General features: G+C 38.3%; 1 protein-coding gene across 6 annotated transcripts in view; it reads left to right on the top strand.

The window, feature by feature from the left end:
• Positions 1 to 18904, top strand: part of KTN1 (kinectin 1) — a 119900-nt gene that overhangs the window by 47597 nt on the left and 53399 nt on the right. For all 6 annotated transcript variants that reach the window (XM_079911892.1, XM_079911895.1, XM_079911894.1 and 3 more), the window contains 2 exons: positions 13815 to 13931; positions 16404 to 16544. In XM_079911892.1, coding sequence (XP_079768018.1) covers positions 13815 to 13931; positions 16404 to 16544 — 258 coding nt within the window. The remainder of the gene's footprint in view (positions 1 to 13814; positions 13932 to 16403; positions 16545 to 18904) is intronic.

Genomic DNA, 18904 nt, shown 5'->3' with positions numbered 1-18904 from the left:
AAGTTATTTCGTATATCCATACTAATCAATATACTTATTTAGTTCAGTTAGGTGTCCGAATCATCTGAGGTTTTGACAAAAACGAATTGCTTATAATAAGTAAGAAGATTTATATAACTTTAAAGTCATTTGGCACTTGGCTAAGTTGTACCTTGCTTTCCTGTGAATGTAAGTGCTGAAGGCAAGGTCGGGTGATTTCTGGATAACATATGGAATGTTTTTGTGACTGAAGATAACACCATTCAAAGCACCTGGGCATCTTTTTCGTGTGTGTGTGTGTGTGTGTGTGTGTGTGTGTATGTGTATGTATGTATAGAATACTACTGTTCTAAAGTAAATGCTTTGAATGATAGAATCATTGCTATGACTGACTAAAATTTGAAAAAAACGAAGCCATGAAGCTAATATTTAATTTCTCATTATATTATACTCACTATATTATCAGGTCTACTAACTATCTCATATTGGGAAATGTGACAAGTTTTTAAGTGTTACTTTGTGTGAGATAAGATGACATGGTATCCGGTGTTCAATATTAGATTGTGGATGTGACCATTCTTATTTTAAACACACATACACACACACTCCTAACACACTTTTCTGCCTTTAAACCTTTAGTGGCTTCCATTTATTCTTTTTTTTCCCCCATCTTTATTGGAGTAATTGCTTTATGATGTGTTTCTGCTGTACAATAAAGTGAATCAGCTGTATGTATACATATATCCCCATATCTCCTCCCTCTTGAACCTCCCTCCCACCCTCCCTATCCCACCCCTCTAGGTGGTCACAAAGCACCGAGCTGATCTCCCCGTGTGATGCAGCTGCTTCCCACTAGCTATCTGTTTTACATTTGGTAGTGTATATATGTCCATGCTACTCTCTCACTTCGTCCCGGCTTAACCTTCCCCCTCCCCATGTCCTCAAGTCCATTCTCTACGTCTACATCTTTATTCCTGTTCTACCTCTAGGTTCATCAGAACCATTTTTTTTTTTAGATTCCATATATATGTGTTAGCATACAGTATTTGTTTTTCTCTTTCTAACTTATGTCACTCTGTATGACAGACTCTGGGTCCATCCATCTCTACAAATAACTCAGTTTCATTTCTTTTTATGGCTGAGTAATATTCCATTGTATGTATGTGCCACATCTTTATCCATTCATCTGTTGATGGACACTTAGGTTGCTTCCATGTCCTGGCTATTGCAAATAGTGCTGCAGTGAACATTGTGATACATGACTCTTTTTGAATTATGGTTTTCTCAGGGTATATGCCCAGTAGTGGGATTGCTGGGTCGTATGGTAGTTCTATTTTTAATTTTTTAAGGAACCTCCGTACTGTTCTCCATAGTGGCTGTATCAGTTTACATTCCCAGCAACAGTGCAAGAGGGTTCCCTTTTCTCCACACCCTCTCCAGCATTTACTGTCTGTAGATTTTTTGATGATGGCCATTCTGACCAGTGTGAGGTGATACCTCATTGTAGTTTTGATTTGCATTTCTGTAATGATTAGTGATGTTGAGCATCTTTTCATGTATTTGTTGGCAATCTGTATGTCTTCTCTGGAGAAATGTCTATTTAGGTCTTCTGTCCATTTATGGATTGGGGTGTTTGTTTTTTTGATATTGAGCTGCATGAGCTGCTTGGAAATTTTGGAGATTAATCCTTTGTCAGTTGCTTCATTTGCAAATATTTCCTCCCATTCTGAGGGTTGTCTTTTGGCCTTGTTTATGGTTTCCTTTGCTGTGCAAAAGCTTTGAAGTTTCATTAGGTCCCATTTGTTTATTTTTATTTCCAATTCTCCAGGAGGTGGGTCAAAAAGGATCTTGCTGTGATTTATGTCATAGAGTGTTCTGCCTATGTTTTCCTCTAAGAGTTTGATAGTGTCTAGCCTTACATTTAGGTCTTTAATCCATTTTGAGTTTATTTTTGTGTATGGTGTTAGGAAGTGTTCTGATTTCATTCTTTTATATGTAGCTATCCAGTTTTCCCAGCACCACTTATTGAAGAGGCTGGATTTTCTCCGTTGTATATTCTTGCCTCCTTTGTTAAAGATAAGGTGATCATATGTGTGTGGGTTTATCTCTGGGCTTTCTATCCTGTTCCATTAATCTATATTTCTGCTTTTGTGCCAATACCATACTGTCTTGATTACTGTAGCTTTGTAATATAGTCTGAGGTCAGGGAGCCTGATTCCTCCAGCTCTGTTTTTCCTTCTCAAGATTACTTTGGCTATTCGGGGTCTTTTGTGTTTCCACATGAATTGTAAAATTTTTTATTCTAGTTCTGTGAAAGATGCCATTGGTAATTTGATAAGGATTGAACTGAGTCTGTAGATTACTTTGGGCGGTATAGTCGTTTTCACAATGTTGATTCTTCCAATCCAAGAACATGGTCTATGTTTCCATCTGTTTGTATCGTCTTTGATTTCTTTCATCAGTGTCTCCCCCCCCCCCGTCAGTTTCTTATAGTTTTCTGCATACACGTCTTTTGCCTATTCCTAGGTATTTATTGTTTTTGTTGCAGCGGTAAATGGGAGTGTTCCCTTAATTTCTCTTGCTGATTTTTTGTTGTTAGTGTATAGGAATGCAAGAGATTTCTGTGCATCAATTTTGTATCCTGCTACTTTACCAGATTCATTGATTAGCTCTAGTAGTTTTCTGGTGGCATCTTTAGGATTATCTATATATAGTATCATATCATCTGCAAACAGTGACAGCTTTACTTCTTCTTTTCCAGTTTGGATTCCTTTCATTTCTTTTACTTCTCTGATTGCTGTGGCTAAAACTTCCAAAACTATGTTGAATAATAGTGGTGAGAGTGGGCACACTTGCCTTGTTCCTGATCTTAGAGGAAATGCTCTCAGTTTTTCACCATTGAGAATGATGTTGGTTGTGGGTTAGTCATATATGGCTTTTATTATGTTGAGGTAGGTTCTCTCTATGCCCACTTTATGGAGAGTTTTTATCGTAAGTGGGTGTTGAAATTTGTCATAAGCTTATTCTGCATCTGTTGAGATTATCATATGGTTTTTATCCTTCACTTTGTTAATATGGTGTATCACATTGATTGATTTGCATATATTGAAGAATCCTTGCATTCCTGAGATAAACCCCACTTGATCATGGTGTATGATCCTTTTAATGTGCTGTTGGATTCTGTTTGCTAGTATTTTGTTGAGGATTTTTGCATCTATGATCATCAGAGATATTGGCCTGTAATTTTCTTTTTTTGTGACATCTTTGTCTGGTTTTGGTATCAGGGTGATGGTGGCCTCGTAGAATGAATTCGGGAGTGTTCCTCCCTCTGCTGTATTTTGGAAGAGTTTGAGAAGGATAGGTGTTAGCTTTCTTCTCTACATGTTTGATAGAATTCACCCGTGAAGCCGTCTGGCCCTTTTGTTTGTTGGAAGATTTTTAATCACAGGTTCAATTTCATTACTTGTGACTGGTCTGCTCATATTTTCTGTTTCTTCCTCGTTCAATCTTGGAAGGTTGTACTTTTCCAAGAATTTGTCCATTTCTTTCAGGTTGTCCGTTTTATTGGCATATAGTTGCTTATAGTAGTCTCTCATGATCTTTTGTATTTCTGCAGTGTCAGTTGTTTTTTCTCCTTTTTCATTTCTAATTCTATGGATTTGCATCTTCTCCCTTTTTTTCCTGATGAGTTTGGCTCATGGTATCAATTTTGTTTATTTTCTCAAAGAGCCAGCTTTTAGTTTTATTGATCTTTTCTATTGTTTCCTTCATTTCTTTTTCATTTGTTTCTGATCTGATCTTTATGATTTCTTTCCTTCTGATAACTTTGGGTTTTTCTTGTTCTTCTTTCTCTCATTGCTTTAGGTGTAAGTTCAGGTTGTTTGAGATGTTTCTTGTTTCTTGAGGTAGGCTTATATTGCTATAAACTTCCCTCTTAGAACTGCTTTTGCTGCATCCCATAGGTTTTGGGTCTTCGTATTTTCACTGTCACTTGTCTATAGGTATTTTTTGATTTCCTCTTTGATTTCTTCAGTGATCTGTTGGTTGTTTAGTAGTGTATAGTTTAGCCTCCATGTGTTTGTATTTTTTTACAGTTTTTTTCCCTGTAATTGATATCTAGTCTCATAGTGTTGTGGTCAGAAAAGATGGTTGATGCTATTTCAGTTTTCTTAAATTTATTGAGGCTTGATTTTTGACCCAAAATGTGATTTATCCTGGAAAATGTTGCTTGTGCACTTGAGAAGAAAGTGTATTTTGTTGTTTATGGATAGAATGTCCTATAAATATCAAATTATTAAGTCCATCTGGTCTAATGTATCATTTAAAGCTTGTGTTTCCTTCTTTATTTTCTGTTTGGATGATCTGTCCATTGGTGTAAGTGGAGTGTTAAGTCCCCTACTATTATTGTGTTACTGTTGATTTCTCCTTTTATGGCTGTTAGCATTTGCTTTATGTACTGAGGTGCTCCTGTGTTGGATGTATAGATATTTCTAATTGTTATATTTTCTTCTTGGATTGATTCCTTGATCATTATATAGTGTCCTTCCTTGTCTCTTATAATAGTCTTTATTTTAAAGTCGGAAGTCTGATTTGTCTGATGTGAGTATTGCCTCTCCAGTTTTCTTTTGATTTCCATTTCCATGGAATGTCTTCTTCCATTCCGTCACTTTCGGTGTGTATTGTCCCTAGGTCTGAAGGGGTCTCTTGTAGACAGAGTATAATATGGGTCTTGTTTTTGTATCCATTCAGCCAGTCAGTGTCTTTTTCTTTATTTTAATGATTGCTTGTTTGCTTCCTTGCTTGCTAGCTTGTTTGCTTATTTATTTATTTATGACTGTGTTGGGTCTTCATTGCTGTGCGTGGCTTTCTCTAGTTGCGTTGAGTGGGGGCTACTCTTCGTTGCGATGTGTGGGCTTCTCATTGAGGTGGCTGCTCTTGTTGTGGAGTGTGGGCTCTAGAGCGCAGGCTCAGTAGTTGTGGTGCCTGGGGTTAGTTGCTCCGCGGCATGTGGGATCTTCCTGGACCAGGGATTGAACCCCTGTCCCGTGCATTTGGCAGACGGACTTTTAACCACTGTGCCACCAGGGAAGTCCCCAGTCTGTGTCTTTCGGTTGGGGCATTTAATCCATTACATTTAAGGTAATTATTGATATGTATGTTCCTATTACCATTTCGTTAATTGTTTGGGTTTGTTATTGTAGGTCTTTTCCTTCTCTTGTGTTTCCTGCCTAGAGAAGTTCCTTTAGCATTTATTGTAAAGCTGGTTTGGTGGTGCTGAATTCTCTTAACTTTTGCTTGTCTCTAAAGCTTTTGATTTGTCCATTGAATCTGAATGAGACCCTTGCTGAGTTGAGTAATCTTGGTTGTAGGTTTTTCCCTTTCATCACTTTAAATATATCTTGCCACTCCCTTCTGGCCTGTGGAATTTCTGCTGCAAGATCAGCTGTTAACCTTATTGGGGATTCCCTTGTATGTTATTTGTTGCTTTTCCCTTGCTGCTTTTAATACTTTTTCTTTGTGTTTAAATTTTGTTAGTTTGATTAATATGTGTCTCAGTATGTTTCTCCTTGGGTTTCTCCTGTATGGGACTCTCTATGCTTCCTGGACTTGATTTACTATCTCCTTTTCCGTGTTGGGGAAGTTTTTGACTATAATCTCTTCAAATATTTTCTCAGATCCTTTCTTTTTTTCTTCTTTTTCTGGGACACCTACAATTCGAACATTGTTGTGCTTAATGTTGTCCCAATGGTCTCTGAGACCGTCCTCCATTACTTTCATTCTTCTTTCTTTTTCTGTTCTGCGGCAGTTATTTTCACCATTCTCTCTTCCAGCTCACTTATCCATTTTTGTGCCTCAGTTATTCTGCTATTGATTCCTTCTGGAGTATTTTTAATTTCAGTTATTGTGTTGTTCCTTACTGTTTGTTTGCTCTTTAGCTCTTCTAGTTCGTTGTTAAACGTTTCTTGTATTTTCTCTGTTTCTGAGATTTTGCATCATCTTTACTATTATTATTCTGAATTCTTTTTCAGGTGGTTTACCGATTTCCTCTTCATTTATTTGTTCTTGTGGGTTTTTATCTTGCTCTTTTGCCTGCAAGATATTTCTCTGTCTTCTCCTTTTGTCTGGTTTATGGTATTTGAGGTCTCCTCCTTTCCCTAGGCTGCAGGGTCGTAGTTCCTCTTGCTTCTGTTCTCTGCCCCTGGTGGTGAGGTTGGTCTAGTGGCTTGTGTAGGCTTCCTGATGGGAGGGACTTGTGCCTGCGTTCTTGTAGGTGGAGCTGAGTCAGGTGGTATGTTTTGGGGTGTCTTTGAGCTTAGTATGGCTTTAGGTAGTTTGTGTGCTGATGGGTGGGTTTGTGTTCCTGTCTTGTTTGTTGTTTGGTGAGAGGCATCCATCGCTGGGAGCTGCTGGCAGTTGGGTGGAGCCGGGTCTTGGATTCAGTTAGAGGCCTCTGTGAGAGCTCTCGGTGATCAATCTTCCCTGGGGCCAGGAATTCTTTAGTGGTCCAGTATCCTGGACTCCGTGCTCCTACCGCAGAGCCTCAGGCCCGACTTCCAATCTGGGAACCAAGACACTGCAAGTTGCTCATCCCTCAATAAAGGGGATTAAAAAAAAACACAAAAAAGAAAAGACTAATAAAACCATAGAAAAATGGTAAAAAGTAAAATCAAACAAACAAAAACAGAAACAAGGAAGCATACATACACACAAAAGAAACAAACAGAACCATATGAAACAAAAACAAGGGAACAACCAGACAAACAGAACAACTCAAAAACGAAATCAAACAATTAGAATCAAAACTAACAAAAACAGAAAACCTAATAACAAAACCAAAGCAGTGTGCCAACTGAAGAATAAAGTAAGGAAACAGAACAAACTGATAAAAATGAATTAAAAAAATTAAATAAAATAGAAAGGGAAAAAACACAGGATAACAGAAAAGTAAAGTAGAAATGGAAATATAAAAAAAAAATTAAAGAAGAAGAAAAAAATACGGGAAAACACAGAAAAACAGAAAAGCAAAGTAAAAATAGAAGTTTATAAAAAAATAAAATAAAAATAAAAAATATGTTATAGAACATGAAGATCTCAAAAGACTAAAGAAAAAAAACCTGAAACAACAACAAACAAAAAAAAGAAAGAAAAGAAACCCAACAACAAAAAAGCCAGAATGAATCAAAACATAATAAAATTAATAGTAATAATTATGTTTCCCTGGGGTCTCAGCTGAAAGTGTCTTTGCGCACACCGTGAGCCATAGCCCACCTCTGCCTCCCCAAGAGGCCCTCCTCTGCCTCTGGGCTGGTCTCTGGACCTGTTGTGGGCCCTGTGAAGACCACTCAGACTCTGATCTGAGCCAGTTCTTGTGTGTGCTTGTCCCCAACGTCCACAGCTGCCAGAGCTAGACCATTTTCATTTGTGAGAACACTCATTGTCTACTCAGATATTCCATGGACGCAGGGTCTACCTAGCTGATCACGGGGATTTAATCTGCAGCTTGTACAGCTGATGGAAAGTTTTCGATCTTCTTCCTTAGTTGCCCCATCCCTGGGGTTCAGCTTTGGTTTCATCCCCACCTCTGTGTGTGGTCCACCCACAGAGTCTGGTCCTGAGGCCGCCGTGGAGATCTTGGGTCTGCTCCAGTGAGGACAGAGTGCAGAGGTGGTATGACTGCTTGGATCGCAGGAGCCCTGGTGGTGCCAAATGCACAGGGGAGCCGTCAGCCACAGGCACAAGAGGTATGGCCCTAGTGAGGGCCTTTTCTGGCACCCAGTGTACGGTGCGTCAGGGCCAGCCCTGGCTGGGCTTTTTCTGGCGCCGAGCAGCAGGTGCGCTAGGGCCATCCCTGAGGGGGCTTTTTTTTATTGCTAATTGGCAGGTGCTGGCATGAGGGGAGAGAGAGGCTGCAAGAGTGGCTTGTCCCCCGGCGTGTTACTCAGCAATAGTGCCCTCCTTCCATGGCAGTCCCGTCTTCCTCTGTAGGTATTCCCTGCTGCGGATTTCCTCCCTCCCGTCCCCTCAGTCCATCTCCCCACAGCCAACAACAATTCTTGCTCTGGGCCTGTTCTCCAGTCCCCGTGCTCCAGCTCCCAGCCCCCTTGCACACCTGTGAACACATGTCCCAGTCTAGGGTATGTAGGGCCACGGTATGGACCGTCTGTGTATTTCTCACTGTGTCCCATCTGCCACCGATTGGCCGCTTCACCCTCTTCCAACAGCCTCAAATGCTTTCTTCTGTCCCAGTCGATTTCTCTGTTGGAGAGGAGGTTTCCCCGAATTTGGGACTCTCTCCTCTGCTTCTGCCTCCCCCCTGCTCCCCGGGGTGCAGGTCCCATCCAGCTTCCTCTCCTCCTCCTCCTCCCTTCTTTTTGCCATCCTACCCAGTTATGCAGGGATCTTTATAGTCCTGTCTGGTGTTCAAGGCCTTCTGCTAGTCTTCAGCTGGTGTTCTGTGAGAATTGTTGCATCTATAGATGTATTCCTGATGCATCTGTGGAGAGAGATGAACTCCACGTCCTCCTACTTCTCCACCATCTTTTTTTTTTTTTAAATATGTATATATTTATTTGGTTGCACTGGGTCTTAGTTGTGGCACACGGGATCTTCATCGTGGCCTGCGAACTCTTAGTTGCAGCATGCATGTGGGATCTAGTTCCCCGACCAGGGATCAAACCTGGGCCCCCTGCACTGGGAGCCCAGAGCCCCAGCCACTGGACCACCAGGGAAGTCCCTTCTCCACCATCTTGAATCCTCTCCCATTTATTAAAGACCGTCCTAGTCCAAACCATCACTTCTCATTTGATTACCTTCAGTATTCTCCTAGTTGATGTTTCTGCATTCCCTTGTAGCCTTCTAGTCTATTTTTTCTACGCAACTGCAAGGCAGCCTTTAAGGAGGTAAATCACTGCTTTAAAAACCCTTTGGTGCCTTTCTCTTTGCACTTAAAGCAAAATCCAGATTCCTTTTAAGGCTATGTCTGTCTCTCTCTATAACCTGATCTCATGGCATTTTCCTCATCCCCTCATTAAAGAAAACCAAATATTCTCTTCTGTCTGGACTGTCCGAAAGCCCCCAAGCCCCTACCCCCTAACTTCTTTCCTTGGTTATTTCCTCCATCAGGTTTCCATTTAAATATCATTTCCTCATATAAGGCTAATCTGAATTCCTAGTCTAAATTATTCTCTTCTCTCTTTCTCATAACCATCTGAATTTTTTTTGTCATATAGCATTTATCATGGCGTATGTCTGTCCATACTTCCAGGTATCTATTGACAACGTGTTTTACAAATCTATGGCATTTTACAATGTAGTATGCTTGTTGGACAGTCTCCGTGTGGTGCCAGCAGTGGCTCAGAGTAAACAGTGTGTTCGAGGATCATCAGAGTGCGATAACTGTGTGACTTTGGATACAAAGTTAGATTATTCTCTTGCAAGGAACGTTCTTGAAGTTCTTGACTGAAGAATTTATCTTTTGATTTACTTTAATTGGGTAAGTGTATATCTTAAAAGGGTTCCTGGTTATTTGTGAGGATTGGGAAAATCTTCTTGCAGGGAAAAGCCTCCAGCTGAACTTAGTTACTACCTGTTTGAAATCACTGCTTTTTAAAATTAATTGCTTCAGGTGTTTTTCTTCTGACTAAGGATGGTGGTGGTGGTGGTTTATGGGTGCAAGAGTAGTCATTTTATTGCTTGAGACAGCTTTGAACTCTAGAGGTTGGGTGGTAAATCAGACTCCCCTTGATAGCTATATTAGGCAGGCCAAGGAGGAAGTTGGGAACTGTTAAAGATAACGTTTTGAAATAGAGTAAATATTTTGAAACCTTACAGTTTTCCCTTTTCCTTGGAACCTTTGGCTTTCAATTAAAATCTTGTTCTGTGTTTCTTATGGTGTGATTCTATTCTTATCTTCAGGGACTCAGTGCCCTTGTAGATCCACTCTTATCAGGGAAAGACTTGGTAAGTTTAATTTCTCCCTTTTCCTGTCATGGAAATTGATTCTTGCTCAGACCTTTTAATAGATTTCAAGGTCCAGGATGTGATGAATCCCCACACCTAATAAAGACCACTTCAGAGAAAGGGGGAAGATAAATGCAGGAATATAAACATAGATGTAGGATAGAGATAGAGGAGTTAGAGGACTTGCTGACCAATTAGATTTGGTGGCTGAAGAAGAGTCTAGAATGAATGCTTGTTTTTGCTCTGGAGTAACTGGATAGATTGTGGTGACAATGGTATTCATGAGCACTTTGCAAAGGAAGAGAGAGTAGAGGATTATGAAAATATTTAGGAAGTTGTTTTAGGCATCCTTTGGAGAATTTAAATGGATACAATTATTTCACAATTGAATATATAATTCTCTGGTGTTGAAAATATATTGCAAAGTGGGTAATTTCAGAAAGTAATGAACTATCACCAGTACATATAGTGGATATATGTTAGTCCAGAGAGGATGTGGAGAGTGGTAAGAAAGTTCAGGAATGAACCTTGAGAAGCACCAACATTTAAAGGTCAGGGAAAGCCACCACAGAGTATAGTGAGAGGAGAAACAGCAGGAGACAGTGGGATCACAGATGCTTAGGGAGGGTAGAGAGTTCAGGGGTGGTGGGAAAAATCAGCAGTGACATGCTTTAGAGCAGTCAAGGAGAGTAAGGATTGAAAAAATGGATTTGATATCCTTAGTGAAAGCAGTTTCATTGGAGTACTAGACTATAAATAAGTGATGAATGAATAGGAAAGGTGACAGTATCCACTTTGAATAAGCTTAGATGGGAAGGGGAAAACAGAGTAAAAGCTAGAGGGCTTTTGCAGAGTTGGAGATGAGATGTTATGTTCTATGTGTATGTACACACGCCTTTGTGTTTAAGCTATAAGACACTCTGTTGTATATTTAGAGTGTAGGTTAAGATCCTGGGCTCTAGGGTCAGATTTCCTGGATTCAAATCTGGACTCTGCCACTTTGAGCTTTGTGGCTTTAGATAAGTTACTTAACCTCAGTGTCTCAGTTTACCCATCTCAAAAATGGGAATGATAATAAGGTATTATCTTAGAGTTCCTAGCATAAAATAATTGCTCAAAAATGTTAACTCAGTGTGATTACTAGTAAGAAAACATTTAAAATGTATTTGAATTGTACATTAACACATATATTTGTGGAATCTAGAAAAATGGTACGGATGAACCAGTTTGCTGGGCAGGAATAGAGATGCACATGTAGAAAATGGACGTGTGGACACAGTGGGGGAAGGTGTGGGTGGGATGAATTGGGAGATCAGGATTGACATAGGTACTCTACCATGTGTAAAATAGATAGCTAGTGGGAACCTGCTGTATAGCACAGGGAGCTCAGCTCAGTGCTCTGTGGTGACCTAGATGTGTGGCATGGTGGGAGCTGGGAGGGAGGTCCAAGAGGGAGGGGATATATGTATACATATAGTTGATCCACTTCACTGTACAGCAGAAACTAATATAACAGTGTAAATCAACTATACCCCAATTAAAAAAAAAGAAAAGGCAAAAAAATATTTGATAGTTTTGGTTGATTATTGATTTCTTCTTGTTGGCCTTTAAATATACTTGCCTCAATTATGTGTTTTTTTTCCAACTCTAGGTTAGTAACTATTTTGGCCCCATGTTGTATAACAGGAGGAAGTCTATTTAAAATTTTTCCTACCTTCTCTCTTCCTTCCCTCTCTACTTTTGTTAATTATAACATTTGTTTATCAGATACTTACAATATTTAATGTTTGTTTTGTGACTATAATTTTTATGTTTGTTTCAGTCTTAATTCTGTAGCTTAATGCTGGGTTCAAAGCTTGATACCAGTTCTTTTGCCATAAGCTTCTGTATTCATCTCTTGGTTGGCTGAAATTGTTTTTTTTTTTCTGGAATTGTTTCAAGAAGGGCTTATGGAACCTGTATTTCCCAAATTCTGGCAAGTTAAAATGCTGTTTTATTGTCTTTGTACTTGAATGATAGTTTGGTGGGGTATAATTTTTCTGGGTTGCAGTTTCTTTCCTTGATAATTTGTCATGCTTGCTTTACCATTCTCTACATTCCTATCGCTGGATAGAAGTCTGAGACCAGCCTGAGTTTTGCATTCTTTTTTTTTTTTTAAAGGCTCTGCCACGTGGCATGTGGGATCTTAGTTCCACAACCAGGGATCAAACCCATACCCCCTGCATTGGGAACCCAGAGTCTTAACCACTGGGCCACCAGGGAAGTCCCCTGAATTTGCATTCTTTTCATGTATTTTTGTCAAAATACACTCTCACAATGAAAACATCCTTTGGGTAATCAACCAAGTTTTTATTATTTATTGGACTTTCCAGTGTCCACCCTACTGTACAAACATCAAGGGATTCAGCTTCTTTGAAGTCATGGGAATTTTGCTATAATGTGGCTTTGCATTGACTCTTCTATCAGTATTCCCTTGGGCAAAGCATGTCTTTTCAGTCATGACATTCAGTGTCCCTTAAAAGAATTGAAATAATGGGTATCAATTAAGCGTAAGTTGGATCTTCGTTGCCTATTGTCTTTATCGTTCATATTTTTGTCCTAAAAAAAATAAAGCTTTGGTTTATTTCCTCTTATTTTTATTTACTTCTCTCCACCCTGAACTCTATGTCTTCTCCTGTGTTTTCAGCAACATGCCTTTTTCTGTTTGCTACTTCTAATTGGATTGTATTTCTGAGATGGTGTTACTTTTACTTCTACTTTGGGCTTTGCCAGCTTATATTTCATCTCTTTCTGTGGTCTTATCTTTCCTCTGAATTATTTCTTGTGAGCTCTGTTCTTTGCTCTTGTTTTTCTAGAAATTGTTGCTATGTTAGACTTTCGAAAGTCATAGTGATATGTTTTTTTAATCAGTTTTTGTCCGTTCTTGACAGTCTTTTTATGGTGATTTTTCTCCACTTGGCATTTGGTTTTTCTTATTGCTTTCCTTCCTTTTTTCTCATATCTTACATAGACCTTGTTTTATTTCTTTTTCATTAATACTCCTCTTCCAGGGAGGGGTGTTTCTCTTGGATCATCTCTGTGGCTAGGGATTGATAATGAATGGCTAAGACGAGCTGTTCTCCTTCGGCTATGTGTGAAAATGAGTTCTTTTAGCCTTTCCTTTTTCTCATATAAGAGTTCACTACAGAGGATCTCACTGTAGAGGATCTCTCTTAACTCTTCCTTACTGATTAGCTGCTCTCTTTGAATAAAGTTTACCTGTATGATTTCTTCTTTCCTACTTCTGCTTGCGAAGACCTCCTACCAAGAAAATTCCTACCTTCTATATTTGTGCTTGTTCCTGATGTCAAATGGGGGATTGTTGGTTTTACCTTTCAGTATATTCCTGTTAACTTCAGAGAACTATGTACCCATGGCACCTCTGTAGTCTTGGGTATGTTTTGACAAGGTTGTTGAGCATCTGTTTGATCTCCACTGCGTTCGGAAGTCTTTCCTGATATTATGCTTTGACGTTACAGATGTTTGTTTTCTTTTGGTTCAGTTTGCATTTCATTTCATACCCCTCTTTTGAACTTTTAGGAGGAGAAGGGAGAGATTACTATCTTGATTTTGTGTTTAAAAATGGAAGTCAATTCTTTGTAAAAATCTGTTTCTTGATTGATATGTGTCCTATGTTATGCATCAGAATATGTAATGATACAGTGATTTTTCTGAATGATATTTCACTGACCAGTGTTTGGCAGTTATTCTACTTTATATGTAATAGTGAACTCTGCATTGGCCTAAGAACACTTGATATCAGATAGTTCATCTTCATAATTTTCATTAGCCGATGTTTACTATTAACTAATTTTGTATTGATTTCTCAATTGTAGTCAAATAAAGGAGAGTTGACTGCACTTGTACATCAGCTTCAAGAAAAAGACAAGTTACTTACTGCTCTGAAGGAAGATGCTGCTGCTATGAAGGATCGGTGTAAGCAGTTAACCCAGGTGAAGACATTCTTGTATTTAAGGGTTAACAATGAAGGATTTTAGAAATTGTCCATAATTCCTGATTTATTTGTGCAGTAGATTTATACCACGTGAAAGTAATTTTCTTTTAGAATTTAGGTGGTGGTGATGGGGTCTCACTCTTTCATGTTATTATAGCCTACAGTTGAATTGTGAATTTAAAATAGCAGTACTTATAGGTATACTAATTTCTGAATAATGGAAGCCTGTGGACATTGGGAGTATGTTTCAGTTGGTTCTGACCTAGAATTATTCTATAGAAGCACAAAACTCAGTGTGATCTTGTTTAAATCCAATTTATGGGACAAATGTGAAACTCTTACATGGGTGGTTTATTCATGAAGGTTTTTGTGATATAATTTTTAATCAGTGAAGTTCTTTAAATCCCATTTACTTTGAGAGGTTTAAAAAAAAGGCCTTTAAACAAGTGTAAAAGTACAAATTTCCAGTTGTAAAATAAATAGGTCCAGGGGATGTAATGTACAGCATGGTGAATATAGTTATTAATACTGTGCTGTATATTTGAAAGTTGCTACGAGAGTAAATTTTAAAAGTTCTCATAACGAGAAAAAAAGTTTGTAACTGTGTGTGGTGATGATTTAGCAATAAATGCGAGTATTGAATTATTATATTGTATACTTGAAACTAATATAATATTCTACGTCAGTTATATTTAAAAAAATCATGTAGACTGAGAACATAATTGAAATTCTGTAGTAAATGTGGTCTCGTTTTTCCCGAAGTGCTTGTTTCTCCTTTTAGATGTTAAATACAGTAGACTATATGAGGTTTATTTCACTGTCGTTCATGTAGCTACTTGATGACGTTATGAGAATGGCCTCATTTGAATATAAAATCTTTTCTGTGAATTTGAGGTAAATAAAAAAAAGTCAGTGGAAAACTTGGTTAGATTGATTTTTTTTAATAAATTTATTTTATTTTTGGCTGCATTTGATTAAGATTAATCAAAGTTGTTGCTAAAATAAGTGTTTCCTTAAGATTAGAAACTTTACTGTAGTTTTCTGTAGCTATAGTTTTCTGATTATTTTAAAAATTAAAAAAAGAAACTATTTTGTGTAACTCATTGAGCTGTATACTTAAGATGTGTATACTTTTTTCCTAAACATATTATGTACATCAGTAAAACAATTTGCAAATGTAAATGAACTCTTATGGGCAAACTGTTAGTTAAATGAAAATCTTAAAGTTTGTCAAACAGTTTCTGAGAGCAGGGAAAATGGACTGATCATACCTGCAGATAACTTTAAAGTTGCTTGGCTTTCTTGCACTTTAATAGTTAATATTTATCCTAGGAGTTCACAATACTTGCAACTCAAAATGAAATTACCCTTTTAATGTTTGACTTGGGAAGATAATAAAACTTTCTGAGTTTTACTTTCCCTATTCTGCTATAAACATATCTTATCCTTATCTCTTAACTTAGGATGGAGATTTTATTTCTCGGCTCTTTTTTTTCTGGGGGCCTATTCTGTACCCTAAAAGAGCTGGTACCTGGAAATAATGAAGAATTACCTTGTTTTGCTTTAAAAATGTTCTTTCTTGGGGGCTTCCCTTTTGGCACAGTGGTTGAGAGTTCGCCTGCCGATGCAGGGGATACGGGTTCGTGCCCCGGTCCAGGAGGATCCCACATGCCGCGGAGCAGCTGGGCCCGTGAGCCATGGCCGCTGGGCCTGCGCGTCCGGAGCCTGTGCTCCGCAACGGGAGAGGCCACAACAGTGAGAGGGCCGAGTACCGCAAAAAAAAAACACATGTTCTTTCTTATAATCAAGTTAGAATGTAGGATTTTATTCCATGTTCAGGTCTTTAACTCTTAAACCAGAAAGTGCATTTGAAATATGAGTAAACAGAACAGCTAAGTGTTTATGAAGGGAATTGGTGTAAAGAGCAGGTAAGATGCAGAAGACAAATTTTTTTTTAAAAAACCTTTGACCTTGCTTTTTAAGCAAGTACTTATTTCACAATTCAAGATTGGGCTTCCCTGGTGCACAGTGGTTAAGAATCCACCTGCCAATGCAGGGGACAAGGGTTCAAGCCCTGGTCTGGGAAGATCCTACATGCTGCGGAGGAACTAAGTCTCTGCACCACAACTACTGAGCCTGCACTCTAGAGCCCACGAGCCACAACTACTGAGCCTGTGTGCCACAACTACTGAAGCCTGCGTGCCTAGAGCCTGTGTTCCTCAACAAGAGAAGCCACCGCAGTGAGAAGCCCACGCACTGCAACGAACAGCAGCCCCCACTTGCTGCAACTAGGGGAAGCCCGCGCGCAGCAACGAAGACTTAACACAGCCAAAAATAAAAACATAAATTTATTTAAAAAAAAAAGAATTCATGATTGTTTTACTGATGTTGTTTTCTTCTTAGTAAAGTCTTGTTCTTATTTTTTTAAATAACAAGTTTTTCATATTTTTTTTCTGATTTACTCTTCTAGGAAATGATGGCAGAGAAAGAAAGAAGCAGTGTGGTTATAGCAAGGATGAAAGATCGGATTGGGACATTAGAAAAGGAACATAATGTGTTTCAAAACAAAATGCATGTCAGTTACCAAGAGACTCAACAGATGCAGATGAAGGTATATTTTCATTCTTTGAATACAAAATTAAATATTTGTATTCATTTAATTAGCAAACTTTTAAGTGCCCTGGGTTGGGCTTTGGTACAAATGGCTAATTAAACTGTCTCCCTGTCCTTAAGTAAGCAACTTTTTGGGGAGGCTAGAAGTTGACAAGTAAATACGCTGTTATAGTAGAGGTAAGCATCAGGTGCTTTGGGACAGCGCAGATGAGAGGTGGGGAAGAGAAGGATTGATAGGGAAGACTTTTTAGAAATGAGAAGCAGACCGTGTTGAATCTTTTGAAACAATTAGGCATTGTCAGAAAAGCAAGTGAACGAATGGGTGCTGGGTATGAGACTTATTACATGGTGTAATTCCTTCCCATCCCATGAGATGATGGTTTGGTAGGTCTCTTTTGGGGCCCAGGATCGTGCTTTTTAATGAGTGCACTCCAGGTGTTTTCAGCATAGGTCGTCTAGTGATAACGGTTTGTGAGAAATACAGTAAAGAGTTGTGGTATTTGGGAATCAGGACTGGAATGAAGAGACCTAGAGAAATAGATGGAGGTCTTGTCTTAACGGGCCTTATATCCCTGAAGACTGGGGAGCCAAGTGAAGGAGTTTAAGCAACCCAACAGTGTGATTGTATTAGTATTTTAAATTATTACTCTGGCATAGTATGGAGAGTGGCAGCAGTGTAGAGAGTGGAACAGGGATAGTTGAAAGGCTTTTGCAGGAATCCAAGTCAGAGAATAAGGACCTTAAGTCAGACATTGATAATGAGGGGATGAGTTTGATAAAAAAGAGATAGTAGATAGGGCTTGATGATGGAGTGGAGAAGAGAGGAAAAGTGATAATGGTTTTGGCCTAAGTGACCTTCTCTCTCTGATCCTTATTTTCACCTGTTTTCTTTCAACATTTTAGAAGGTTCAGTGCTTACTGCCTATTTTTACAGTGTTATCCATTTTCATGATTTCGGTTAGGTCTGGACCAGTGATTGTTGTTGTTGTTTTGAAGAACATGGTTTCAGTCTGCTTGTCAGGTGGGCTTCTAACACTCCCTCTAATTGGACTTTGTGGACCAGTGATTTCTTTTTGAAATTGTTTACATTGCTGGCTGATGCTTCAATTTGAAAGTGTTTGTCGTCACCTCAAAATTAACGTATGTCTAAAATCAAACTCTTGCTTCTGGTCAGGTTGTTTTTATTTTCTAATGTTTTGAGGCATTATTATCCTTACGCTTGAATCTTTGACTTCTCTCTCCCTTGCCCAATCTACAATTTGTTCTGAAATCTTAAAGATACTTTATTTCTAGTTATTCTTGCATTCAGGTTTTAGATATGACCCTAGTTTATTATTTCATACTAGCATAATTATAGCACCTTAATAGATCTCTCATTTCCTTTCTAATATGTGTAATTAGTACCAGATTTTTATTTGCAAAATATTACTTTGATCACATTGGTAGTTTGCTGAAAAATTTACTGCTATTGAAGTTCCAGTTTTTTCTGTGGAAATACCACTAATAGCGATAAAGAAGTGAATGAATCTCCTCTCAGGTTCTTACTGCATCCACTACTTTGATGCTCTAATTTGGCTCAATCCTCCATCTTCCCAGGCCCCAGCCATTTGAAATATTCTTTCCCATTAACCAGGTTATTGAAGAACTGATTTTCCTGGCCTTGTGTGATCCTTTTTCTTCTTAATTCTGACTTACTATTCATTTGAAAATTAGTGGGATACATGTAGCAACATCTTTTATTGAAGGTTAAGGGTGTTGAAGTGATTCTTTTTTTCAACTTGATTGCTTATAGAGGCCAGGATATAGATTACATATGATAAGTTCTCTGAAAAGTGGAAACATAGACTTGATTTTCTTAATTGAATAGGTTTACTAAAAATTATTAAGATTATTTCACATACTAAATTGAGGTTGTGGGGATATAAGATTCAGTGTTCTTTGTCTTTTGATTCTGTAACTCTGAAATAAAAAACAAGAAGCCAGATATTTTAGCAAGTAGATTTTTGTGTAGTGAATTTGCCATCTATTTGGCTATGGCTCAATTTGTAACTTAATGTAAATGTTTTGAACATGTTTTCAGTTTTTAAAGTTTTGATTACTAAAATCTTTCATTAAAATATTGCTAACACAAAATTGACATTAATTCTATGTGAGTCTATTGTGTAGGAAAGAGTTCTAAAACATCTTTTAGTTCTAAAACAGCATCTCAGTGTATTTATTTTGCCTATGATAGCAGCTGGCATCTACTTGCATTCTTGAATGCTGTGGCAGCTTATGTTTACTTTGTATTCGTCACTATCAAAGTTTATCCTTTAAATTTGTTTATATTTATTTGAAAAGGATATCCAGACTTCATTC

This window comes from Stenella coeruleoalba, assembly GCF_951394435.1.
Source record: "Stenella coeruleoalba genome assembly, chromosome: 2".
In the NCBI taxonomy this organism is placed as follows: domain Eukaryota; kingdom Metazoa; phylum Chordata; class Mammalia; order Artiodactyla; family Delphinidae; genus Stenella; species Stenella coeruleoalba.
Note: the sequence above shows the minus strand (reverse complement) of the source record. Positions and strands in the feature narration are given on the sequence as shown.